This window comes from Camponotus vicinus, unplaced genomic scaffold (genome assembly GCF_025532165.1).
Source record: "Camponotus vicinus isolate PSW18456_S1 unplaced genomic scaffold, iyCamVici1.0 SCAF_1, whole genome shotgun sequence".
Classification (NCBI taxonomy): domain Eukaryota; kingdom Metazoa; phylum Arthropoda; class Insecta; order Hymenoptera; family Formicidae; genus Camponotus; species Camponotus vicinus.
Window position 1 is genome coordinate 19,453,508 of NW_028141945.1, and position 24,886 is coordinate 19,478,393.

Below are 24,886 nucleotides of genomic sequence, written 5' to 3' on the forward strand. Positions count from 1 at the left end.
CACACATATATGTCTTCATTCTACCTTATAAAATAATCTTCCCAACTTGTAGGTGATTCCGTTGTCGAGGTCATTCGGTCTCATACAGTGGATCGATAATACGAAATCCCTGGATGATCTGATACGCTTCACCCTGTCCAAGAAAGAGAGCGATCGATGCGAGAGCATTTTGGAGAGATACTCGAAGTGGATAGCTAGCGCCTCGAAGCAGCCTCGGATCGTCAGCCCCAATCAGTACAAGGAGGCCGCGGCCAGGTTCAGCTGTCAAACTGTCACGGAGCAGATGGAGCGCTTCGTCGGCGAGACCAGGCGGACGGCTCTTCGCGACGCTTTCGTCGCCGTTAGTCCGTCGCCGGAGTGCTTCATGACCTTGCGACGCAACTTCGTCGCGAGTTACGCGATCATGTGCGTGGCACATTGGCTCGCGGGTATCGGCGATCGTCATCTGCAGAACACTCTGGTGCGCGTCACCACCGGACGATGCTTGGGCATCGATTTCGGCCACGCTTTCGGGGGCGGCTTGCGAGCAGCTGTACCGGAACTCGTGCCGTTTCGTCTGACGCCGCAGATACTGGAGTTACTGCGACCCTTTACCGAGCGCGACCTCCTGGCGACGATCATGACCCACGCGATGCGTGCTTTACGTGATGACCGCGGCCCGATCCTCGCTTGCATGGACATCTTCGTTCACAAGCCCGTCAATCGGTCATCGTTGGACGATGAAATGATGAGGAGTGATGATCAAAAAGATGATGCAGGTAATGTACAAAATGAAGATGTTGAATTTTACAAGGGGTTTTGTTCACTATGGAATATCGTCATCGAATCCCGATGGCAAGTTTTCATTACATGCTTACTAATATAAGTATGTTGTACAATTTATACATCCTCATGGGCGCCGGCAGAATTACTTTTAGGGGGGTGCACTCAAAAGAGGATGCACTGGAAAAACGGTTTTTTCCCAGTTCATAATTATATTTTTGTTAACGTCGTTTATGTTATTTATTGAATTTTAATAAAGATTCATTACTGTGTCAGCGTTCATAGAAAAAGAGTGCAAGAGGAGACTGAATTTATTGATAATGTGACAAATGAATTTGGAAAGCAACCAAGACGGCTCAAGTTTTTGTTCAAACATTGATTTTTCTAAAATTGATTTCCCAAAGGCTTATTACAAATGTTAATTAATATTTAACCATTGCATTTTTGTTCAATTGAAAAAATTATCGATATTATTCTATATTACATGATTTTTTTATTGAATTTTTTCTCTGTCTCTTCCCCACTTATTTCATAGGCCAGGGCCAGGGGGGTGCAAGTGCACCGCTTTGCACCCCCCTCCCGGCGCCCATGTACATCCTTATTTGTATCTGTAGAGATAAGTATAAATTTGTTAAGTATTTTAATATTATTCTAATTTTCTTTTCTAATCTTTTAATATTATTCTAATGAAAATATTGTAAAAAGCATATGTATTAATTATTTGTTATATGAATTTATATATGCATCAATTCAATATAATATATATATGCATCAATTTTATATAATATATATATTCTATGAATTTTTATTCCATAAAATAAATAATATAGATTTATATAATATATATTCTATGAATTTTTTAATATAAATTTATAATTATTTAAAGAGAATATATTATATTCTAAATATATATTTATATTCTCATATATTATAATTTATATTATATTGATACTTATGAAATATAAATTCATAGAATATTATTACATGTATATTGATGATACATAAAATCATATAATTTGCAGACTTAACGTGGTCGTCCAAGAGAAATATTGAGATGGTTGCAAAGAAATTAAATGGAATCCATCCAGCACTCATTACATTGGAGCAATTAAAAAAAGCGCACGATGATGAATACTTTACAAGATATCATGCCATTGTCATCGGTGATGACGGGATCAAACAAGCACGAGCAAATATAAGGAATGATTGTTTGACACCTGCTGAACAGGTAATTTTGATTCAGTACTTTACAAGCATTTAATTATAAAGTTAAAAGCGATACATATTGTTTTTTTTTCCTTGAATATAGATATTTAAATAAATAAATATTTTTAGATAAATTTTTCTTTACTTCTGACATTCGAGATATTTAAATCTCTCCAAAGCAGAACTTTTGAATTTTTTCTATACCTATTAATGAATAATAATATTTCAGGTGGATTGTTTGTTAGATCAAGCAAAAGACTTTAATATTTTGGGCCGCATGTATGCGAATTGGCAATCATGGCTATAATTCTTCTATTTGAGTATTATAAATCGTTATAAAAGTAATATACAAGCGATTTTAAAAAAGCACAAGAATCATGAAATATAGAAATTTTATATATTTGTATCAAATAAGGAACTTTATTTTAACATGAATTGAGAGAGCAAAATCATGGGTAAAATTATATACAATAAAGATATGTAATATATTTTATTACAATTTTATTACATATCTCTTCTTGTACTATAGAATACAACTGATCTGATAGACAAAGTTTATTAGAGTTTATAAATATTAGTTATATTTTATACGTTTTTAAAATCGATCTATAATTAGACATATATCATTTAAGAAAGGAAATTCGTAATTATACCAAGTTTACATGTATGTATACGTAAGAAAGATTTTTTTAGAAATGGAAACTAACCTCAGATTTTTTATAATTGTTTTGCAAGTTATTGTAAATTTTAGAAATTAAAATATATTGAAATTATTTGATTTTTCATTCATATACTTCCTATTTTTTAATATCTTCTTTGCCTAACATCTACCGGATATATATTTATTGCATTTGAACTTGAATCTACGAGTGATTTTCAAATTGTATCTATCACATGTATTACTGGAAATACCAAAATCTTATTATCTATTTCCGATGTTTAAATTCCCCCCCCCCCCCCTAAGCAGTATATTAATTATATATATACGACCGATAATATTGACTACTGCCTACTTTTATATATAAATATATAATTATGTACAAGTGTAACAGACGAAAAATGTGAATTAACTATTAATATTATTCCATTAGATTAAATACTAAACTACTTTTCTAGTAATATCTTTTTTATAATTTTTTATGCTAAAACGTCGCGAAATTAATTTAGTCTAAAATAAAAATCTATAACGCCATTTAATAATAAAAATATATATATATATTCTAGTATAAAATATTTACTATTTTCTAGTTATTTTATACAGTTATGAAATGATTATGAGCTGTTTTACAATGTAATAATTTCTCTGCAAATAAAAAAACAAAGATCTGTACAGGAGATAAGTAACAGTGAATTTCCTTATGTATCACTTTTCCACAGTTTAATGGTTTTGTCGTTTTCAAGAGCGGCCGAAGCTATGATATTATCCGTTGGATGACACGTTGTGCAAAGTACCACGTCTGAAAGTATAAAAAAGTTCATGTTTTCGAGAATATATGTGTCATATAAAAGATTCTAGGACATTTAATTCATTTTTTCACATAGTAGTATTTTCTTACTATTCTTAAATTCACATATATTTACCTGTATGTCCCTGTAACTTTTGTACAATTTCCTTTGTCTGTAGATTCCAAATATATACCATGTGATCTTCAGATCCTGATACGATCCACTATATAAGAATAACAAATTATTAAAACACAATGCCTCTGTATTGATATATCTAAGATGTATAATACAAACCTTTCCACCTGTTACAGAAAAATTTGCGAAGATGCAATACTTCTCGTTTTTATGGCCTGTATATGTTTTCAAGCATTTCCCTTTACTATAATCCCATAATTTCAATGTATTGTCCAGCGTAGCTGCCAAAATATATTTTCCATTCGGTGAGAATTTGACAAATGACACGGGAGGATTGTCATCATCTATCAATGTCTTCAAACATTGCCCCGAGGCAGTGTCCCAAATTCGACTGTAACATATCATGTAATATAAGTTATCAATATTACAATTTTAAATACACTAAATCAATTTTTAGAAAACATAGTACATATATTTTTCTTTTTATAAAGTATCTCAATCGCGAAATTTAATTTACCATAATCCATCGTAGCTACTTGAGACGATTAGAGAGCCATCCCTATTAAAATGCACTGCACTTACAGGATCTGAATGTGCTGGTAAAGTTTTGAGGCATTTTCCAGTTCTAACGTCCCAAATACGTACACTTTCATCAAACTACAAATATATAACTTATATTTTAATATAATTGCAATATGTGCTGCAAGTTACAAATATATAACTTATATTTTAATATACGTTTAATTTAATAATACACAATAGTCTATATTTAAATTTAAATATCTCATGCAGAATTTATTTATACTTAAAGAATAAATTATATTTAACCTTGGGAATCTCTGCATGTAAGGTCCAGTTCCACAACTTATTCAAATCAAAGTTTAGCTTGTTAAAGGAGGATTTACGTTGCGTCCCAAACCCATTGTATCCAATCGGACATCATACATCGGACATTGAACGCAATGTAAATTCTCCTTTAACGAGTTAAACTTCGGTTAAAGTAAGTTGTGGAACTGGGCCTAAGAGATAGAAAATAGAATATTTCAAAATTGCAAATAGAAACTCATGTAACTCAATTAAAAAAAAATAAAGACTAATGCTTTACAGAATAATAAAATAGATACTTACAGAACCAGAAACTATGAGATTGGATTGTGGATTAAAATTACAACAGAAAACATAATTACTGTGGCCCTTTAATGTTTTTAAACATTTACCCTAAAAGAGAAGATTCCGAGATTAATATATCAAGAAATAATACAAACTTATGAAAGAAACTTCATCTGCTGGGCTATGTAACAATAAAACTGGCAAAACTTCAATTTCAAGTTTTATATTGGATACTTAATGCTAATTTAAACTAATATTTAATATTAAAATTAAAATATTTTTGGCAATTCATTCACAACATATAGCTTAAAGATTATTAAGATGTTTACACTTTTTTTAAAAATAAAATTGATTTTAAATTTTAATCAATATACTATCTGTATCCATTTTTATAAAACCGATTTATATATATATATATAAACATCTTATAAAATGGATTACTTACCGAACTTAATTCCCATATTTTTAAAGTCTTATCATCAGAAGCTGATACTAGTAACCTACTATCACTGGACCACGCTACATCCGAAATACCAAGTTTATGACCTGATATAGTCTTTTCAAACTTTCCATCATAAGATCCCCAGATTTTAATAAGCTTATCAGCAGCTGAAAATTAGATACTCATTGTATTTCATAGTAAGATTTGTAACTAGATTTCTAGGAATCCTTATTTACCAGAGCTCGCCAACCATTCTCCATTGGGACTAAATTTAACAGATGAAACTGCCTTAGTATGACCAGCCAAAGTATATTTTAATGTATAATTGGGTTTCTGTAAAGAAAGAAAAGCAAAGATACTACAATACTATTCTTGCATTGGCATTATCTGATTGCATTGTGAAATAATTATTAGTCTAATACAAATATAATACGCATAAAGATTTTAAAGTTTGACTATAAGTCTCTATTGTTGTATTCGAATATATATATATATATATATATAGAGAGAGAGAGAGAGAGAGATTATCTAAAGAAATTATTATAATTTGCAATTATCTAAAGACGTCTAAAAGTAAAAAAGCAACGTAATATTGATAATTCGAATTTTAATCGAGAGAATGGGAGGCACACCTGTAAGTTAAACTGCAAGTGGCAAGTCGGTTTGATCAAGTAAATCTAAATATCGGGATAATATGGGAAGGTCAATTTATGTAAATTATGTCTTTACAAAAGAATCATGTGTAAGCTGCTAAGAAACACATGACGAATTTAAAAACGAATTTCTTCATTTGAATGCAAATTCAATCAACATCTTGAGATTTCGCGTCTTTCGTAAAGACATAATTGACCATTCCTTCTCACATTATCCTGATATTTTACAGATTTATCTGATCAAACCGGCTTGCTACTTGCTAGCATAGTTTAACCTACACGTGTCTCTCCTGTTCTCTCGTCGAATAAAATTCAAATTACCAATATCGCATTGCTTTTTGTCCCGCTAGCGGCCGCAGTGGAAGAATTGTTGACGGAGGTTTGATGCCCAGGTGATGGGCCGAGAGATACCATTTTTTTTCCTTATCGTTTATCGATGAAAACTTGCACCGCGCGAACGAAACATTTGCACCAGACTCCGACATGAAATCCGAAACAAATTCTCTGTGTGTATGTGCGAAGACCAGATGTATGTGTGGATCGAGTCTGCGCAATTCGCTGCTGCGCAAATCGTAAAGGTATAGGAATTACTGTCAGTACTGCAAATTCTATAGTGCACGTTACGTATATTACATATTTTCAGTGCTGGCAGTAAACTGGCAGCAATTTCGCAACACGGCCCATGTTGACGCTCACGATCATTTTTAGCGTCATCAAAAGATATTACGTGATTAAAAATAAAATCCACGTATTGTGGACCAGGGGTTAAGAAAATTACATTTAAAAGATTCTCTCTCTGTCTTCCTGTCTCTCTCTCTCTCTGCCTCCCTCCCTTTCTCTCGATTTCTATTTATTATATATATAAAATAAGTAGAATTAAAAAAAAAGAAAAATGCAATAATATATATATATATTTATGTTAGTTCATTTTTCTTGTTTTAATTCTATTTCTTCTTGTTTATATTTTTGTTTGTCTATGAAGACAAAGGAATCAGAAGAATTGCTTTATATTTACATCAAAGTAATAGATATTTTAATAATAAATACCCTATTCCATATATTACTATTTAAGGTAAAAATTATACAGAAAAATAGTTGTAATATATTTTTAAACAAAACGCTGGAAAAAATGAATAAAGAAAAAAACTGCTAAAATTTTATAAAACATAATAAAGTATATATTTGCAAGTTGTATAATTACAAATTACAAGTTTATAATAGTTTATAATCATTATACTATTGATATTTTTTTTATTCTATCTGATAAAAAAAATTTTTCTCCCTTATTCTATTATTCATTAAGAAATTAGCAAAAAATGAGTTGTCAAGAAATTATTTATTTTATGTTTAATGTAAAATATATAATAAATTGTTCTTTTTCATAACTTTAAAGATTAAATTGATTGCTGATAAATAAGTCTAATTTCTTCATTGCATATGTTGCCATCCTTTTCCTGCAATTACATTATATTTCTTCTTTAATAAAATCATATACCTCAAAAGTTTAAATAAAATCAAAATTTATAATTAATCAGTAATGGTTAAAATAATCACTATCATTCAGAAACACGGACCATTAATAACATCATGATTAAAAAGTTTAGTTGTAGAAAATAAAAATTTATAAATATTATTTATGAACTAGTTTAGTTTTACAAAAGTATTTACAAACCTATGCATTTATGTTGATGAAATTGTTCTTTTTCATAGCATTAAAGATTAAATTGATTGCTGATGAACAGATCTAATTCCTTCATCTTATGTTACCATCCTTTTCCTGCAATCACAATATTTTTTTTCAATAAACCATATATTTTTAAAATTGAAATAAAATCGGGATTTGTAATTAATCAGTAATGGTTAAAATAATCACTGTCAATCAGAAACACGGACCATTAATAACATCATAATTAAAAAAGTTTAATCATAGGGAATAAAAACTTATATAATCATTATTTAAAAAGTAAGTTTAATTAATAGTATAATTGTTCACACAAGTATTTACAAACCTGTTCAGATTTATGTTGAGCATTTTGGGCTACGAACTTTATTTCTTCATGAAATAGAATTTTATGCCAAATTTCATAGAGAATGTCTATTCAAAAATCAATCTTGTTCAAGTCATGACAAGTCTCATGTAATTGTAAGTCCAATTGTAAGTCCAGGCAACTGATAGCCAATCTCAGTGTTCATTTTACTAACAGCAATGCTCCAAAGTGTTATTGCTCTACAAATAATAACCTAAAAAACAAGGGATATATTTTAATAACACTACAGTTGTTCCGTACATTTTACGAATCTGTAGTTATAATTTATATGTCAAAAAATGATTATAATCATTAAATCAGCAAAACAGATCAATAAATTTTCAATATTTAAATAAAACTTTTGCAGACATATGGGATGGAAAAATAACCATTTGTTAAGAGTCCAGAAGAATTTATTAAGATCCCACTTCAAAATTAATCTCTCATCATAAAAATAATAAAATGAGATATAAGGTGCTTTCCATTTACATCAAAACTCAGATAAATCTCACTTCTGTCTTTCTTTAACATGAATGTTGAAGAAAGACAGAAGTGAGATTTATCTGAGTTTTGATGTAAATGGAAAGCGCCTAATATATCAAGAAGGGATTATATTTATATTAATTTGAAATACGTCGTACGGTATAGTTAAAATGAGAAACACGTGGTCGGGAACGCGGCCGGCAAATTAATTTCTGCGACAAATAAATAATCACAAATAAGCTCGGTGAAATCAATGGAAGAGAAAATCACGGATATTTCGAGTAAGATATAGACGTAGAGGAGCCAAAAATTCCGTACCATCTTTCGTTCTTCCTTTCTTTTTGTGCAGGAGAAACCAATCGACATGTTTCCACATTGAACGATGCCGAGAAAATAGGACATCAACGCAAACGGAAAGCGGAAACAAGCTTCCTTCTATTCAATCATCTCAAAATGCGTTCAAAAATCCCATCTAAAAAATCTGTGATCCTTTTGTCCTGATTGGTCAATTAAACTGTACCCTACTGGTAGAATTTTCGAACGCACCCGTGATTTTGATATGTACGCATGCGCAAACACGTGCGTGTGACAGATTCTTGTTTAGAATGCGCGGGAAACTTTTAAGGGCTACAACAAAGTTTGTTCTTTATTATTCATGCTATTATTAAAACAATTTTTTTTATATTAATATTTGTAAAATAAAACTGTTTTTATATAATTTTTCTCTTATAAAATATGTAATGTTAATTTATTTTACTATAATATTGTTATTTTTACCTTATCATATGTTCTTTTTTCTTTATTTAAGTTATTTGATATTACTTATATTAATATAATACTTAATTTAATAATTATAATCTGGTATTTGATGGACTTGTCACTATTACTTTTTATAAATTATTATTTATTAATTATCATACATTACTGTACTTTTGCAACAGCCTTATTGGAGTGATATTTAATGTAATAAAGTAACCTTAATATAGCTGAAGGTGTCACACCTGAGATTTTATTCGCTGCAGCAATCTGCAAAATAAATCTTGTTAATATAGATCACATAGAATTATTAACAGATACAGAGATGACTATTAAAAACATGATAAATGAATATACATGTATTTCTTTAATAATAATCAGGGTTGGGAAGTAACGCGTTACTTGTAACGCCGTTATCGTTATAGTTACTTTTTTTTGGTAACGGACTGGTAACGGCGTTACATTTTTTGTTCTGTAACTGTAACGATAACGTAGTTACATTTTTTTAGTAACGATAACGAATTTAACAGTTACTTTTACCGTTACTTTTCATATTTTGAAAATACTTATGACATCGTATTTCTGTCATATTCAATTTTTAGTCATCGACCGACATTTATATAAAATTCGATAATATTTCGGATGAAATTTATTGCTCTGAGAGGTGTCTGTGAAGCTGATACGACAATCTACGAATTTAAAAAAAATACTAAAAGTTCTGATAGCACTTTTCATAGTTCTACAGTTCTTGATAAAAATTAAAGAGTTCCGCATTCCTTATATTAAAAAATCGAAATCGAAAAAATGTCGTCCTAACTTCGCGAATCTAGCACGACACTCTTCCCTCTAAAGAACCAAAACGCGTTGAATATTATTATTTTTAGCAAGAGTTTCCAATAATTCTGCTATAGTTCAGCCTATATATGCAATTTCAGACCGATATTTCAATAATTAATAATTTTTTATGAATTTTTAATGTCCTCGACCAGCACGACACTTAGTAAAAATATATCGTGTTGATGATTTTCCGTAGTTTTAACGGCAGTTCTGGACAGTTTTACAAAAGTTCTATTCTTTAGAAACATTTTTTAAGCAGAGAGATTTTTTAAATAATTATTTATAAAATAGTAAACTGTCGGAACTCTGCGTAAAAATGTTTCTAAAGAATAGAACTTTTATAAAACCGTCCAGAACTGCCGTTAAAAATACGGAAAATTATTAGCACGACACATTTTCACTAATTGTCGTGCTGGTCAAGAACATTAAAAATTCATAAAAAATTATTAATTTTTGGAATATCGATCTGAAATTGCATATATAGGCTGAACTATAGCAGAACTGTCGGGAACTCTTGCTAAAAATAATATTCAACGCGTTTTGGTACTTTGGAGGGAAGAGTGTCGTGCTAGATTCGCGAAGTTAGCACATTCTTTCGATTTCGATTTTTTAATATAAGGAATGCCGAACTCTTTTTAATTTTTATCAGGAACTGTAGAACTATGAAAAGTGCTATCAGAACTCTTAGTATTTTTTTGAAATTCATAGATTGTCCTGCCAGCTTCACAGACATCTCTGGAGCGATTAATGACATCATTGGTCAATCACAGTTATTTCATTCTTCTGAGGAATGGATGTGATTGGCCAGCTTTTAAGTTTGACGTAATATCGGACGAAAGCACAAAAAGAATGTAAATTTAACTGTATTTATAAATTTAAATTTAAATTAAAATTTTTTTACATGTGAAGTTACATGTTAAGTGCTTTAAAATCTATATCTCCTTAAATTTTTTACGGTTTTGTAAATTTAAAATAAAGAATTTGTTGCTTTTATATTAATATTTTAATAAAAAATATTACCAAAGTAAATTTTTTATTTAATTCTATCTTGTTTTAACATTAAAAGTAACGGGAAAAGTAACGAACTGTTACTTTTGAAGTAACGGTAACGGTAACTAGTTACCTTTAAAAATAAGTAACTAATAACGGTAACGAGTTACTTTTTTTACTCGGTAACGAGTAACGGTAACGAGTTATTTTTAAAAAGTAACTTTCCCATCCCTGATAATAATGTAGTGATTTAGAAAAAAAGTAGTCAAATTTACGAAAAAAATAGCAGTAGTAAGAAATTTACCGTGCTTGGGAGATACTTTTTGAGTTTCTCTCTATCTTCAGTGGATAAATTTAATTCAGAGCTGTAACAAAGATGAAACAAACAGTTAATAATTTCGTCGACATATATTATTTTCAGACGTAAAGATTTAAAGGATTATTATTTTTATCTATTTTATTCAATAGTGACTCAAATAAAATAAGTGTTTGAGGTGCGTCATATTTTTTTACCTATTATAATTAATATCATCAGGTATAATCATTTGCTCGTTCCTCCTGATATCTTCTACTTGATCCTGCTGATCTGCAACTACATGAGCATATTTTGCTTCTATCTGAAAGCCAAATTACATTATTAGTACTTATTGATGAAGATATTCTTGTTTTATTTTATTACGTTTTTAATTAAAATTTTAGAAATTTTAATAAAAAAAAGTAACGTTCTTTTTTTCAAAAAGTATAATTTATTACACAAATTCACAAACCTCTATTCTTTCTGCCAGAGTGGGATCTCTAACCAAGTGGCCTAGCAAATTCGGTAAGCAGTTCGCTAATTGTTCAAATGTAACTTTCTCCTCCGTTATTGAAAGCATCTCAAAGGCCGACTTACTTTTATTAGTTTTAGCGCTCTTAAGCTTTAATAATTCCCGCCACTTGAGGCTTAATCGAATTTCGTTCTTAAGTATTTCTATAGCTTCCTGTATTTTGCTAAGAGTTTCTCTCGTCTTGTCGAGCCTCTTGCGAGAAACGCAGCCCATTGCATAGCCTTTTTCTGTTAATCTCTGATCGGCGTTATCAGGACGCAGACTCAATCGAAATTCCGATCTGCTGGTGAACATTCTGTACGGCTCCGTGGTACCCTCTGTTGTTAGATCATCGATGAGAACGCCAATATAACCCTCGGTTCGGCTTATCAGAAGCGGTGATTTCTTAAATACCTAGATATATATATAAACCAGATTTTGCTTGAAGCATATTTAAAAGCATATCTACATATCAGATATTCTCAATCGACAACATCGGGAAATAATAAAAGACGAAAATCTTTTATAGAGATAAGAAATTGTAAATTACTTTTCTCTCGCAGTTCAAATTTTTTTAAGAATTTACAACAATTAACTTAAAAAATACGATAATCTATGCCAAACTTTTTCTCTACATGGGAAAATTTTCTGGTTAATGTGCCAATCACCTTAGCGGCTGCGTTAACACCCGCGACGATACCTTGTGCGGCAGCCTCTTCATAACCGGTGGTGCCGTTTATTTGTCCAGCAAAAAATAGGCCCGAAATCTTTCTAGTCTCCAACTGGGAAGTCAATTCTCTAGGATCTACATAATCGTACTCGACACCATAACCGGGTTTCGCTATAAATGTAAATGCAAATAATATAAGCATGATTGCATAGATAATGTAAACATTAATTAACAAAAATGTTGAATATGACAAATAAACACTAAATATCCATTTTTTTGGATTCTTTTCAGAATAATCATTAAAATGAGATTTATACATGAATAATCGAATTTTGCATAGTCTTCAAACTACTGAAAATTTAAGATATATAAATTTAAAATTAAGAAGATTAAATATACCTAGACGAGCATTTTCTAATCCTGGAATACAATTAATGAGTTCCACTTGTTTCTCTTCTGGCAAGGTGCATGACAATCCACTTGGATAAATTAACGGCGAGTCCAGACCTTCTGGCTCCAGCCAAATTTGATGCCTAGGCGTTTGGAATCGCAGAATCTTACTCTCTATGCTCGGGCAATATCGTGGACCGGTTATCTCCTCCGTAACGTGTAAATTACAGTGCATATTGTCCTTTATAATTTTCGCGACACCCTCATTTGTGTATGTCAGGTATGTTGGTATTTGTTTCTCGAGCGGTAACCACACATTATCACTCATAAACGAGAACGGCATCGGAGAATCATCCGGCAGATATTTTATACACTTGGTAAAATCAATGCTATCTTTCTCCAACCTTGGCGGTGTCCCTAATAATATGTGTAACCTAATTAATATATTATTATAATTAAATATTACATTATAATGTTATAATAACTTTAATATATGAATATATATTTTAATATAAATTAGAACACAAAATAAGAAATATGTCTATAGAATTGTACATTGTATCAATTAATAAAAGAAGATGTATACACAGAACATAACATTCTCTCTTACCAGTTTTCAATCTTCCTATTTGAAATCCAAGCCTGTCAAGTGTATTTGCTAAACCAATACTGGGCTCATCATTTAATCTACCCGCAGGTCTCTTCTCCAATCCAATATTTATTTGGCCTTTTAAGAAAGTTCCTGTAGTTATAACTACTGCATCACCAAATATTTTTGTTCCATCTCCTATGAAATAATATATTTCAGGATAATATATAATATTAATACTAATAATATTAATTAAAATTAATAATAAAAATATATACATTTTTAAATTTACATAATACTTTTAGAAAAATAGATTGATATAATATGTTAAACTCAGTATTAAATAAATGGAATAAAATCAAATTACTTTAAAATTGAATTTAATTAAAATTAATTAAAATGCTATTATTCTTTATATTGTCTTTCCTGCTATTTTATTCTATTATAAAGTTTGAAACGTACTGAGAATTACTCCACAGCAGGACAGAGGATTATTGGCTAAAATTAAATCTTCCACAGAAGATTCATAGATGTGTAAACCATGCATATTGAAAAGTTCCGCCTGAAGATGTTTCTTATATAATGTTCTATCGATTTGAGCTCTGAGACCCCACACCGCCGGTCCTTTACATTTGTTTAGAACTTTGTAGTGTATTCCTGAAATATCACATATTCGACAACATACTCCATCTAAAGCATCCACCTCTCTCATCAAATGGCCTTTTCCGATTCCACCGAAAGACGGATTGCACGACATTTCTCCTGTAAATATAATTAAATTCAAATATATTGAGTAATACTCAAAGACAGAAAATCTAAAGACAAAAAAGGTTAATAAAAACATGTTCCCAGTTTGTTTTTATCCTAGTTATTTTGATATTAATATACAACATTTATTAATATCTGTTCTTTTTTTGTCTTATAATTCTAAGTATAGAAAATTTTAACTATAAATTGTTTCTACATAACGTCATATCTGTTGTTAAAACTATACTAACTATAGCGTTCATTATGTTACATAAACTTTTTGACTTGTTATGTTTCCATATAATTTACGTTTCTACAGAAAAATTATTTCTTTCTTTAAAAAAACATTCTCTGAAATCTGTAAAACATACTTTTACAAAATAATCACATCACTTTAATACAATGTACGAATCTCAATCTACTCGAAAATTTAATAATCACTGCCAAATAATTTTAGGTATACATACCTATAGTACTTTTTTTCTGAGTGACTAATAATGTCTTTGCACCCATTCTGACAGCAGCGGCAGATGCTTCAGTTCCAGCATGACCACCACCAACTACGATCACATCAAATTTCTTTTCACTATCGTTTGTGATTAGTCTTCTCAATAATCGTAATCGCTTCTGTTTGGAACATGCGTTAAATAAAGGTGTTTTAATTTTTGTAGAAATCATTTTTCCTTGCTGGTTGCTTCTTTTATCTGTATTCTAATTTCTGCAAAAATATTTAAATACCTATAAATTCAGACAAGAAAGATAATAAAATCAAATATTTGAATATATTAAATTATTTGTTTAACTCGCTGCATAATAGTTGCATTGCATAAAGGTCTGATCAATTTTAGATATGTTTTTCATGATATGAATCCTATTATAAAAAAATTGCATGCTGTATGAAAATATTTATATAATATAATCTAAAATGTATCCTTTTCAAATAAAACTTGTCACATATTAAAGAATTAAATGATTCACCATTGATAATATTTTCTTTTAAGATATATATTGAAAAAAATATTATCAATATACATAGTGAATTAAATACGTATGTGTATATGACATGAAATTTAGTACAATCATCTCACATAAATTTTACTGTAGATAGGAATTAACTCCATTTTAAATTTTAAATAGCACATTATTTATATATCTTAAGTTCTCTTTCAAATTCATATAATATTCTTCTAATATTTTATTGTTTATGATAGAAATTACAGATAGATTCCAAATCAAATAGTTTGGTAACTGGCACTATGATATATAATAAAAAGATTATATTTTCAATTAAAATTATACTCTCTTCAGATAAGATTTGACCAGACTTTCTCTTTTAGAAGAGAAATTTCAGAACTGTTATTTCAATTTCTTTCAATAAAATATATGCAACTGTGGGTTAACAAGAACACAAACATGTGAGCAAATATTTATTGCATAAATCACAACAAATAGCATTTTATTGAGAAATGACAAAAGAAAATATATCGCGTATCAAGAATGAAAGAGATGATTCGACAAGTACTTCTGATGCTTCAAAACTCTGTACAATGAAATATATTTAATTGCGTTTTGAATTTTCGACAGTATCAATCGCTCGCATAGATCTTCCTTGCTCGCAAACTTAAGATTCGCGTACTCCAGATTATTGAGAAATTCTAAAACGAAATCGAAGCAATTCATATTGATCTCGTCGTAGTTGACGGACTTCCATCTGTCATCTCTCGACATGGATGACAGCGTTTCGTCCCATCGAGCGATCCAGGCAACCGGTACGACTTGGAAGATGACGCAACCAGTCCACCTGTCAACGTCGTTCGCTATCAGTCCATCCTTATCGAATTCGACGACGCCTCCGTCGAAATCGACTATCCCTACGTGCAAGTCGTCGCTCGTCACGTAGTCGTCCAGGAAGCTGCCGCACGAAGGTCGAATTGTGATGCTGGTCGGATTATGAGCGGCGTTCGCGAAAGGATACGGGACACGAAATGGGTCTACGATGAAATCTTGTATTCGCGATGAGCAAACCGGGCACGTCGCCGGAATGCGCCTGCAAAACACATTCTTCCTCGGGCAATGACGGAAGCACACGATGTCCAGATTGTCATTCATGTCGAGGCAGAAATGTCAAAGTTGAATTTAAGTATATTTGTCGTATTTGACCACGTGTTATTTTAGCCTCCACTTTTGATACGACATTCGCCAAATTCATACAACTTTTATACGCGACTTGTAGAATTTTTATGTGTGTTTATATTAAAATTACCCTCCAACTTAACTTAACCTAAATTAATTATTATTCAATAAATAACGAGAAAATGACGCTTCATCTCGCGATAATGCTTACACAGGTTCTCGTACTTGTTTCTTGCTACAATTAGAGATATATCTGCGTTAACCTCGTTTTATGAAAGAATCGAAGTGAATGAAAACACATGTCACTTAACCTCACTTAAACCTTACATTGCCAAATTGCATACTTACACGACGAATGCATGCGATTTGTGTCGTATCTTGTAACGAATTACAAGATCGATATCGAATATGCGTTACACGTGTCACGAGTTACAGCACATCAGAAGCAAGGCTTCTCATTTATCACTGATATCGAATTCTAGTCGCACATAAACATACAACACGTGACGGAACATCAGCTGTTGAGTAAGAGAGGGTGGGGGAAGGTCACGATCGATATGTCAGGTATTTTGATTACCGTCTCTGCCATTTAACTTTGAAAAGAACTTGACATCTGTTTGTTTCACTCTATTTGCATTCTTTTTTTTCTGCATTCCCGGCTTTAAAACAAATTTTTATTTATATTTGCTCTCAAAAAAGAGGCAAATGTAAAGAATGTAAATAAATCGAACGAGTTTTACAAAGAAACAGAAAATATTAATGCAAATATAACTGCAAACTTAACTCGAATACTAGAATAAATGAAAAATGCGACTAGACTCTTGTGATATTAATATGATTTCATCTTTCTCTTTTTTCTTTCTTGTTTTGTTGAAACTTGTTTTGTTGTATTACTATAATTTCTTATCCTCCTTTTTACAAATTTTAGGTGACATTTTATATGCTGAATTATAACTTTATTTATTTAATTTTATATATTGAATTGCAAGAAATTTTTAATGTATTATAAACATTATTATTAACACATATATGATATGGAAAAATGTAATTATTAACGTATTTTAGGTACAAATATATAAAAATATCATATTCTATTGGTGACAGAAATAATTTCAATGATAAAATGATAAACAAAAGTTATCATCATATTACGCAATACATATATACAATGTGAAAATAAAATTACATTATAAGACTTATGTATATTCAAAATTGGAAAAAAAGTAAATATATACATAACCAACATTTTTTTCCTGAAATATCTCCAAAAAGATGATTAGTTATCATCAATGTTAATGTTTAAAGTATTAACAATAACATTAATATTTTAAAGCATTAACAATTTTTGAAGTATAAATCATTTAAATGTTAATATTTACAAGCATTAACAATTTTTGAAGTATAAATCGTACAAATTATTTAAACTACCCAGTGAGCATGGGCGCCGGGAGGGGGGTGCAAAGCGGTGCACTTGCACCCCCCTGGCCCTGGCCTATGAAATAAGTGGGGAAGAGACAGAGAAAAAATTCAATAAAAAAATCATGTAATATAGAATAATATCGATAATTTTTTCAATTGAACAAAAATGCAATGGTTAAATATTAATTAACATTTGTAATAAGCCTTTGGGAAATCAATTTTAGAAAAATCAATGTTTGAACAAAAACTTGAGCCGTCTTGGTTGCTTTCCAAATTCATTTGTCACATTATCAATAAATTCAGTCTCCTCTTGCACTCTTTTTCTATGAACGCTGACACAGTAATGAATCTTTATTAAAATTCAATAAATAACATAAACGACGTTAACAAAAATATAATTATGAACTGGGAAAAAACCGTTTTTCCAGTGCATCCTCTTTTGAGTGCACCCCCCTAAAAGTAATTCTGCCGGCGCCCATGCCAGTGAGAAATGATAAGTCGAATAGACGTCTAAGACGTTTAATAGATGTCCAATAGACGTTTATTAAACATCTTAGACGTCTAACAAACGTCTATCCGACTTGTCATTTCTCACTGGGTACAGTTTTTCTATTTTTCTTGCAAATGAAATTTCAGAGAATCATAACGAATTATTATTTGTTCCTCAATTTGAAATATCTTGACTTTAATAAAATTTTAATTGGAAGTTGAATTACCAAGCTAACTATAAGTCGTGAAGTTGAGAAGTTTCAAATCTTTCAATAACCTGTCTTCGCTAAAGAAAAAATGATTCCAAGTTTTACATAAAGCACATAATATATCCAATTCTCTCCGCCAGTTACGAGATATATTTACAAGCTTTCTTTCTTATACAACATTGTTTAAAAATTATTTTATTCAATTAAATTTATTCAAATTATAATATCATTGTTTTATTCAATACTAATACATACAAGATGTCCGGTAACAATCGTATCAGCTCTCGTGTACAAGTGGAGCGTGTTAAATTGAATAAAAAAGTCTTATATCATTTTGCGATTTTCGATGATTATTATATATATATATATATATTTAGCATATATGTAATCGAATATATATAATTATGTACACAATTGTTTTGTCATAAAATGCCGATGATAGTCAATTAGAAACATCTGTTATTGATACCTACTTATTTGATTAGACACGCAGGTACAAATGACATATTACAGTTGACTTCTGTTTGCGACGGGAACAATAAGAGCGCATTAGCAGCTTGACAACTAGGTAGCTTATCACTGGTGAGATTTTTCCTGCTGAAAGCACTCACGAAATTGTCCTGCTCATTCCATTCTAAAGCCGCACATGCCGCTCTAGGACGCGGATATAAGGTATACCGCTGGTGTATCTACAATGCGATTTATAATAACATTATAATAACAATACGCGCACATATCTCCCTTTATTTCAAATTTCGAATCTTACGCGAACTGGAATTTTGCGAGGCATCTCGAACATACAGTGCAATCCGTTCAAAATAGGTAAGAGAAACAGATGCGCGGAAATGAAAGCAGACACCGGATTTTTCGGTAGACATAAAAAATACTTCATTTTATCGTCAATCGTGCATGTTGCAAACGTCGTTGATTTCCCTGGCTTCAAGAATACGTTTCCTGAAAAAATATATGCATACAGGATGTGCCGAAATTCGAGGATAATAAAATTGCAGCAAAGTTTGAAAAATTAAATTTAATATTTTTTGTTCCACGAAATAGTTTTTGAATCATAAAGATAAATTTAAAATTAAATTAATTAGATTAATTTATTATATCTTAAAAATTGTTGTTTGTGTGGAACAAAAGTGATAAATATTTTTATTATTTATGTTTTTATAAACTCTCATACTCTAATTTTATTATTCTTGAAATTTTTGGGACACTTTTTATGCATAATTCTTGAATAAATGTCTATTTATATTTTTTTGTTTATAATTTTTGGTTAAATTTTTGTTTATTTTATTTATATTATTTATATATTTTGTTACTGCAATATATATTTAGTTGAAAGACAAAAGTACCAAAATGTATAGTGGCGTCAAAATTATTCTTTAAAATGAATTTTAACAAGTCATCATCGCTCGTGCAGCCTATTGTCACAAGTACGTCCACTTGCTTTAAAACTTGTTTGATTTTCCTCGTTATAATTGCTACACTGCAAAAATGTCAACTATTAATTCCTCATTGTTAAATTGACCATAAAGTAATAAAAATATTAATCATTTGCATATTGAATAAAATATAATAATGTGTCAAGAATTACGTAATAAATATCGATGCACTCACTCCTCTTTCACAATTCCGAAATCCATTATCGAATTAAAATCATTATCTTTTAAAAGCGCAATTAAGCTTATTCTGTTGCTGTCGTAAACGTAACCTGGTCTTAAAGACTTTCCAGGTTCCTCTAAAAAATCTCCAATTGACAATATACCTATGGATACAGGTTTAACGACTCGAACGTCTTTACTACCCGTAATTGTCAAAAGTCCTAATTCCGCTGGACCAATACGTGTGAATGGGGGTATAATCAGTTTCTCTTTCGATATATCACTACCGATGTTTCTTTAAAATATATAAATATATGCGTTCCGATGAAAAATAGACAATTTAAACAGATTTAAAAAGATAACATTTAAAAGTTAACATATAAAAAGATAATATTAAAAAATAAGAAATATGAAAATATAAGAAATTTGAAAAGATAATATTTCGAAAAGATTACATATAGAAAAATATCGAATTTTTCATACTTAATATTCCGCCCGAATTCCGGTTTAATCTTTATCAGAATTAAATTCCTTGCGGTATCATTTACTATTCGCTTTACATCCTTAATTCGCACAACCGCTGTTGCTTCTGGAATCAGATACAGAAATAATAGTTAATTATTCTTTATTATTAAAAATAGAGAGAAGCATTAATCGAGTTAACTAGCGTTAATGATTTGTAATTAAGTTTGTAATTAAATCTCACCGTCAGGAACACGCTCTCCGTTCTTCACATACAAGCATGTCCCAGGTTTGAGAGATACTGGGTCGGACTACAAAAAATTTTTGTTTAAGTCTAGCCCGTTGCTGTATATAAGCTTTTAACATCACAACTTACTGTAGTTCTATGCAGTACTATCCTCATGCCTTCACCATCACTTGCCAATACCGCGTATCCATGTTTAGTGGCAACTCTAAATGCTGGCAAATCGCAACTGGAATACACGGCTTCGGCCAATATTCTGCCGTGAGCATTATTTATATTTATCACTTCGTATGTTCTTTTTTGTGCACCGTCATTTACTATTTGTTTTATTTTCAACAATGCATCTTTTACAGTAATCATGAGATGGTGTTCACCAATCGTGCCATACAGTGAAGAAAGTTCCTGTGAAGAAATTTAATTGTGTATACATGCAATCTCACATAAAATTTCTTTTATCGCCTTTAATGTAACAAATAGTTTACCCTGTTCGTAATTTCGGATGAAGAAGTTTCACTGTCACTAACGTCTTGATTCGCGATGCTTAACTGTAAAGAGATTTATAATTTCATAAGATTTACAATTTCATAAAATCTCTTATTATTTTTAATATAGAAAATATAGTTTACCTCCTCCATTGTTATGTCAGGCGACGAGGGTTTCTTGACAATATCGTATGCATTCGCGATCATTAATTGTAAAAAAATTTAATTGTATATAATTGTATATAATCTCATAAAATTTTTTTTATCTTTTCTAATATAGAAAATAGGAAATAGCTTACCTGAGTTTTAATTGTCTCAAGCGAAGAAGATTCTGCGCTAATAGTGATTCCACTCGCAACATCTAACTGTGAAGTGATTTAATTATAATGAGATTGTATATGTATATTTATTTATTTATTTATTTGTGTATATGTGTGTTTATTATATATTAAATAATTATAATAATTAAATTTTATTAATTTAGAAAACATCGTATAGATTAGATATATTTCTTAAATTATAATTTTATTCATAAAATATAAATGTATTAATTGAGAAAATAGCTCTTCTGTAAATTACACAATTGTATATATACAATTTTAAAATCTCTTTCTCTCTCTTGTTACTTCATTATATCTAATATAGAAGATACATTACCTTTTCCATAGATTTGTCAGAAGAAAGAGATGATTGGCGTTCACCTTTATTCACGTCGTTTCCCTATAAAAAGATTGACTTGTATATATGATCTCATAAAATTTTTCTTTTTTTCTCTCTTTTCTTCTGTCATTACTTCATTATTTTTGATATAAAAGATACTTTACTTTTGCTAAAGATGAAAGTAAAAGAAGCAAAAGGAGAAAAAGAAGCAAATTCATATGTGACATTCGACATAATATTTTCCTGAATTAAAGAGACATAATTGCATGTTTAAATTTCTCACATACAATTTTTCCTCCCTCATTACTTTATTTTAATATATAAATCTTACCTTCTCTGTATATAGACTAAACATAGATTTTTTATAGAATTTGATTTTATTTTCGTCTACCTGTAAAAATATTTAATTGCACGTACAAAATTATTACATTATTTTTAAAACATAAAAAATATGTTACCTGATCTGTATTATTATTTGAAGAAGATGTAATATCTTGCTTTATTTTTTCCTCATGTATTAATTTTATTTTATGCTCTATTGCTGTTACAATTTCATCGATGCATGTCACTGCTTCTTTGTAGGAGCGGTCAAATAAATTAATAATTAAGGTTTCATTTCGCATTCTACGTATAATTCTGAGAAAATGCAGTTAAATTGTTACATAATTTAAAAAAAGATATAAAAAGATATAAAATTTATAAAAATAAAACTTTACTGATGAAACTTGGATTCTAATCTCGTCATTACTTCTACTATATTTGCGTATTTTTTAATCATTCGTCTAGTGGTAATTTTTTCAATCACTTTAGTTACATTAATATTATTCTGATATTTATCAGAAAAATATGGATAACCAATAATAAAAATAGTATTAACATATTCATCTCCGTCGCACCAAGAACGTATTTCTTCCTATATCGCATATATAAAATAAAATATAATAAATTGAAACAATATAAAAAATTAATAATATAAAAAAATATCTATAGTTACCATTATGGTTAGTTCATGAAATGGTATTATTTTATCAGTTACTTCTGCATTTAATTTTTGCATTAATGTGACTTTAAAATAATCTATTAAATCGTTTAGCTCCGTAATATATGCATTTTGTTCGTCTACACTTTCCCATAAGTCATTTTGATTTTCGATATATACTGTATAATTATAATAAAATTACTAAAACTTTATATATATATTTGTGTATGTGTGTGTGTGTGTGTGTGTGTGTGTGTGTTTGTTATACATTAAGTAATTATAATAATTATATATTAAGTAATTATAATAATTAAATTTTATTAATTTAGAAAACATAGCCTATAGATTAGATATATTAGATATATTTCTTAAATTATAATGTTATTCAAATACAAATGTATTAATTGAGAAAGTAATTTTAATATATTAGGAAATATTTTTATGCAATATAAAATTATAATAACAATAATAGATATTGGATAAGATGCATGGCTACATTTAATCATTGCATATAATAAATGCAGCATACAAATAATTAAAATATTGTATACGTAACGTATCTTTTTAAATGGGTTTCATAACATTTTAACACATATTTTTTCCTAGATGTATATAGAATATTTTATATCGAAAATATACCCGTTATAAACATACCGGCTAGAATTCCGTATTTTATTGATTCTGATGCCTTCTCAGCCATTTTCAATATCTCTTTATGATACTTGCTAATATGATAGTCGCAGAATTTTTATTGTTCCGATCGTATATGTATTTATTCTCAACCACTAAATTCATCGACTAACTTGACTTTGCTTAGCCATGAGAATAGTATATCAATAGAAACTGTTTCGATGAAGAAAACTGTTTACATTTTTTCTTCCATGCGTTCTTAAAACACACGTCATACAAATAAATGCGATCATCTCGACTCTCGATTCCTAGTTTATATCATGTGAATATTAAATCTGTCTGTTATAAAACGTAAATTATTTGAGCGCCAGTTTCTATTGAATGCGATAATACAAGTAGAGAACGAATGTCATTAAATAATTAATTCGTTTCTCTCGGTAATATAGATTGCGTAACGTATTTTAAAAATGGCAAAATGTTCAGATTTTAACGATGACATTGAGCGATAAACTATTTTTAAAATTGTGTGGCTTCCATGTAAAGTCTTTCCGAGTAAAAAAAGAAAAGAAGAATAAGAAAATACACGAAAATCTTTTATAAAAAATTGTAAATTATTTCTCTCTCGCAATAAGTTTAAATTTTTTTAAGAATTTACAACAATTAATTTAAAAAATATGATAATCTATACCAAACATTTCTCTACATGGGAAAATTTTCTGGTTAATGTGCCAATCACCTGAGCGGCTGCGTTAACACCCGCAACGATACCTTGTGCGGCAACCTCTTCATAACCGTAAGTACCGTTTATTTGTCCAGCAAAAAATAGGCCCGAAATCTTTCTAGTCTTCAACTGGGAGGTCAATTCTCTAAAATCTACATAATCGTACCCGACACCATAACCAAATTTCTATAAATGTAAATGCAAATAGTCTAAGCATCATTACATAGATGTATATAAGTAATAATAATTATTTAAAATAATATTTAAAATAATGTAAAAATTAATTAATAAGAACGTCAAATGTGACAAATAAACGCTAAATATCCAGTTTAGATCTTTTCCAAAATCACGGAAAAATCGTCAAAATGAGATTTATGCACGAATAATAGAAATAAATTTTGCATAGTCTTCAAACTACTCAACATGTAAGATATATAAAATTAAGAGAATTAAATGTACTTGGATAAGCGTTTTCTAATCTTGGAATACAATTAATGAGTTCCATTTGTTTCTCTTTTAGTAAGATGCAAAACAATCCATTTGGATAAATTAACAGCAAATCCAGACCTTCCGACTTCAGCCGAATTTGATGTCTAGTTTAGAATCGCAGAATCTTACTCTCCATATTCGGCAATATCGTGGACCCGATATCTCCTCCACAACGTGTAAATTACATGTGTATTGTCTTTTATAATTTTCGCCACATCCTCAGGAGGAAAAATGCAAAGAATATGTATATAAACGAACTAGTTTTGTGAAGAAAGAAAAAAATATTAATGCAAACACATAACTCGAATACTAG

At 29.8% G+C, this 24,886-nt stretch overlaps 5 protein-coding genes and 2 long non-coding RNA genes across 12 annotated transcripts in view; 2 read left to right on the top strand and 5 right to left on the bottom strand.

The window, feature by feature from the left end:
• LOC145959345 (DNA-dependent protein kinase catalytic subunit) overlaps positions 1–3,302 on the top strand; it is a 25,054-nt gene extending 21,752 nt beyond the window's left edge. For all 3 annotated transcript variants that reach the window (XM_083078117.1, XM_083078118.1, XM_083078119.1), the window contains 3 exons: positions 53–758; positions 1,785–1,990; positions 2,198–3,302. In XM_083078117.1, the coding sequence (XP_082934243.1) occupies positions 53–758; positions 1,785–1,990; positions 2,198–2,275 (990 nt within the window). In that variant the 3' untranslated portion in view covers positions 2,276–3,302. The remainder of the gene's footprint in view (positions 1–52; positions 759–1,784; positions 1,991–2,197) is intronic.
• Wds (WD repeat-containing protein wds) lies at positions 3,060–6,536 on the bottom strand. Of its 2 annotated transcripts, XM_083078121.1 has the most exons (9): positions 6,388–6,535; positions 6,076–6,315; positions 5,338–5,434; positions 5,105–5,268; positions 4,678–4,767; positions 4,067–4,206; positions 3,709–3,940; positions 3,550–3,637; positions 3,060–3,425 (listed from the first exon to the last, which is right to left on the bottom strand). In XM_083078121.1, exons 2-9 carry the CDS (start codon positions 6,166–6,168, stop codon positions 3,325–3,327), a joined length of 1,005 nt encoding a protein of 334 aa, XP_082934247.1. In that variant the 5' UTR covers positions 6,169–6,315; positions 6,388–6,535; the 3' UTR covers positions 3,060–3,324. The 2 variants fall into 2 exon arrangements, with proteins under 2 accessions (XP_082934247.1, XP_082934246.1); XM_083078120.1 differs by having other exon boundaries at positions 6,076–6,536.
• A 373-nt stretch (positions 6,537–6,909) lies between these two features.
• LOC145959360 (uncharacterized) lies at positions 6,910–8,726 on the bottom strand. The gene is made up of 4 exons (XR_014435000.1): positions 8,583–8,726; positions 7,764–7,995; positions 7,427–7,531; positions 6,910–7,208 (listed from the first exon to the last, which is right to left on the bottom strand). It is a non-coding gene; the product is annotated as an uncharacterized LOC145959360 (long non-coding RNA).
• A 425-nt stretch (positions 8,727–9,151) lies between these two features.
• On the bottom strand, positions 9,152–16,696 carry LOC145959358 (5-taurinomethyluridine-[tRNA] synthase subunit MTO1, mitochondrial). Of its 2 annotated transcripts, XM_083078132.1 has the most exons (11): positions 16,531–16,696; positions 16,394–16,417; positions 14,517–14,767; positions 13,765–14,064; positions 13,324–13,500; positions 12,723–13,130; positions 12,322–12,494; positions 11,615–12,067; positions 11,361–11,464; positions 11,152–11,212; positions 9,152–9,290 (listed from the first exon to the last, which is right to left on the bottom strand). In XM_083078132.1, the coding sequence occupies exons 3-11, from the start codon at positions 14,725–14,727 to the stop codon at positions 9,186–9,188; spliced, it is 1,992 nt and encodes a 663-aa protein (XP_082934258.1). In that variant the 5' UTR covers positions 14,728–14,767; positions 16,394–16,417; positions 16,531–16,696; the 3' UTR covers positions 9,152–9,185. The 2 variants fall into 2 exon arrangements, with proteins under 2 accessions (XP_082934258.1, XP_082934256.1); XM_083078130.1 differs by lacking the exon at positions 16,394–16,417.
• Positions 15,311–16,387, bottom strand: LOC145959359 (MKRN2 opposite strand protein-like). The gene has a single exon (XM_083078133.1). It carries the CDS (start codon positions 16,156–16,158, stop codon positions 15,541–15,543), a length of 618 nt encoding a protein of 205 aa, XP_082934259.1. The 5' UTR covers positions 16,159–16,387; the 3' UTR covers positions 15,311–15,540.
• A 904-nt stretch (positions 16,697–17,600) lies between the features above and the next one.
• Positions 17,601–24,114, bottom strand: LOC145959362 (gephyrin-like). 2 transcript variants are annotated; one of them, XM_083078136.1, is made up of 17 exons: positions 24,100–24,114; positions 23,388–23,518; positions 22,749–22,912; positions 22,471–22,667; positions 22,213–22,390; positions 22,086–22,145; positions 21,752–21,814; positions 21,394–21,459; positions 21,239–21,298; positions 21,095–21,157; positions 20,745–21,014; positions 20,613–20,679; positions 20,390–20,495; positions 19,923–20,201; positions 19,658–19,791; positions 19,066–19,253; positions 17,601–18,988 (listed from the first exon to the last, which is right to left on the bottom strand). In XM_083078136.1, the coding sequence occupies exons 2-17, from the start codon at positions 23,431–23,433 to the stop codon at positions 18,773–18,775; spliced, it is 2,157 nt and encodes a 718-aa protein (XP_082934262.1). In that variant the 5' UTR covers positions 23,434–23,518; positions 24,100–24,114; the 3' UTR covers positions 17,601–18,772. The 2 variants fall into 2 exon arrangements, with proteins under 2 accessions (XP_082934262.1, XP_082934263.1); XM_083078137.1 differs by lacking the exon at positions 24,100–24,114 and having other exon boundaries at positions 21,239–21,271; positions 23,388–23,530.
• LOC145959372 (uncharacterized) lies at positions 24,006–24,883 on the top strand. The gene is made up of 3 exons (XR_014435013.1): positions 24,006–24,156; positions 24,413–24,509; positions 24,605–24,883. It is a non-coding gene; the product is annotated as an uncharacterized LOC145959372 (long non-coding RNA).
• The last annotated feature ends 3 nt before the right edge of the window (positions 24,884–24,886 follow it).

Coding starts and splice junctions, on each gene's coding strand:
- Wds (XM_083078120.1), bottom strand. CDS start 6,168: ATGGTATCTCTCGGCCCATCACCTGGGCATCAAACCTCCGTCAACAAT. Junction 5,269..5,337: donor AGAATGGTTGGCGAGCTCTG/GTAAATAAGGAT, acceptor TCTAATTTTCAG/CTGCTGATAAGCTTATTAAA. Junction 4,768..5,104: donor AAATATGGGAATTAAGTTCG/GTAAGTAATCCA, acceptor CTTCTCTTTTAG/GGTAAATGTTTAAAAACATT.
- LOC145959358 (XM_083078130.1), bottom strand. CDS start 14,727: ATGATTTCTACAAAAATTAAAACACCTTTATTTAACGCATGTTCCAAA. Junction 12,068..12,321: donor GTGTTAACGCAGCCGCTAAG/GTGATTGGCACA, acceptor ATATATATCTAG/GTATTTAAGAAATCACCGCT. Junction 9,291..11,151: donor AAAAGTATCTCCCAAGCACG/GTAAATTTCTTA, acceptor TTTATTTTGCAG/ATTGCTGCAGCGAATAAAAT.
- LOC145959359 (XM_083078133.1), bottom strand. CDS start 16,158: ATGAATGACAATCTGGACATCGTGTGCTTCCGTCATTGCCCGAGGAAG.
- LOC145959362 (XM_083078136.1), bottom strand. CDS start 23,433: ATGGCTGAGAAGGCATCAGAATCAATAAAATACGGAATTCTAGCCG. Junction 22,913..23,387: donor AAAATACGGAATTCTAGCCG/GTATGTTTATAA, acceptor ATAATTATACAG/TATATATCGAAAATCAAAAT. Junction 22,146..22,212: donor CAAATAATAATACAGATCAG/GTAACATATTTT, acceptor ATATTTTTACAG/GTAGACGAAAATAAAATCAA.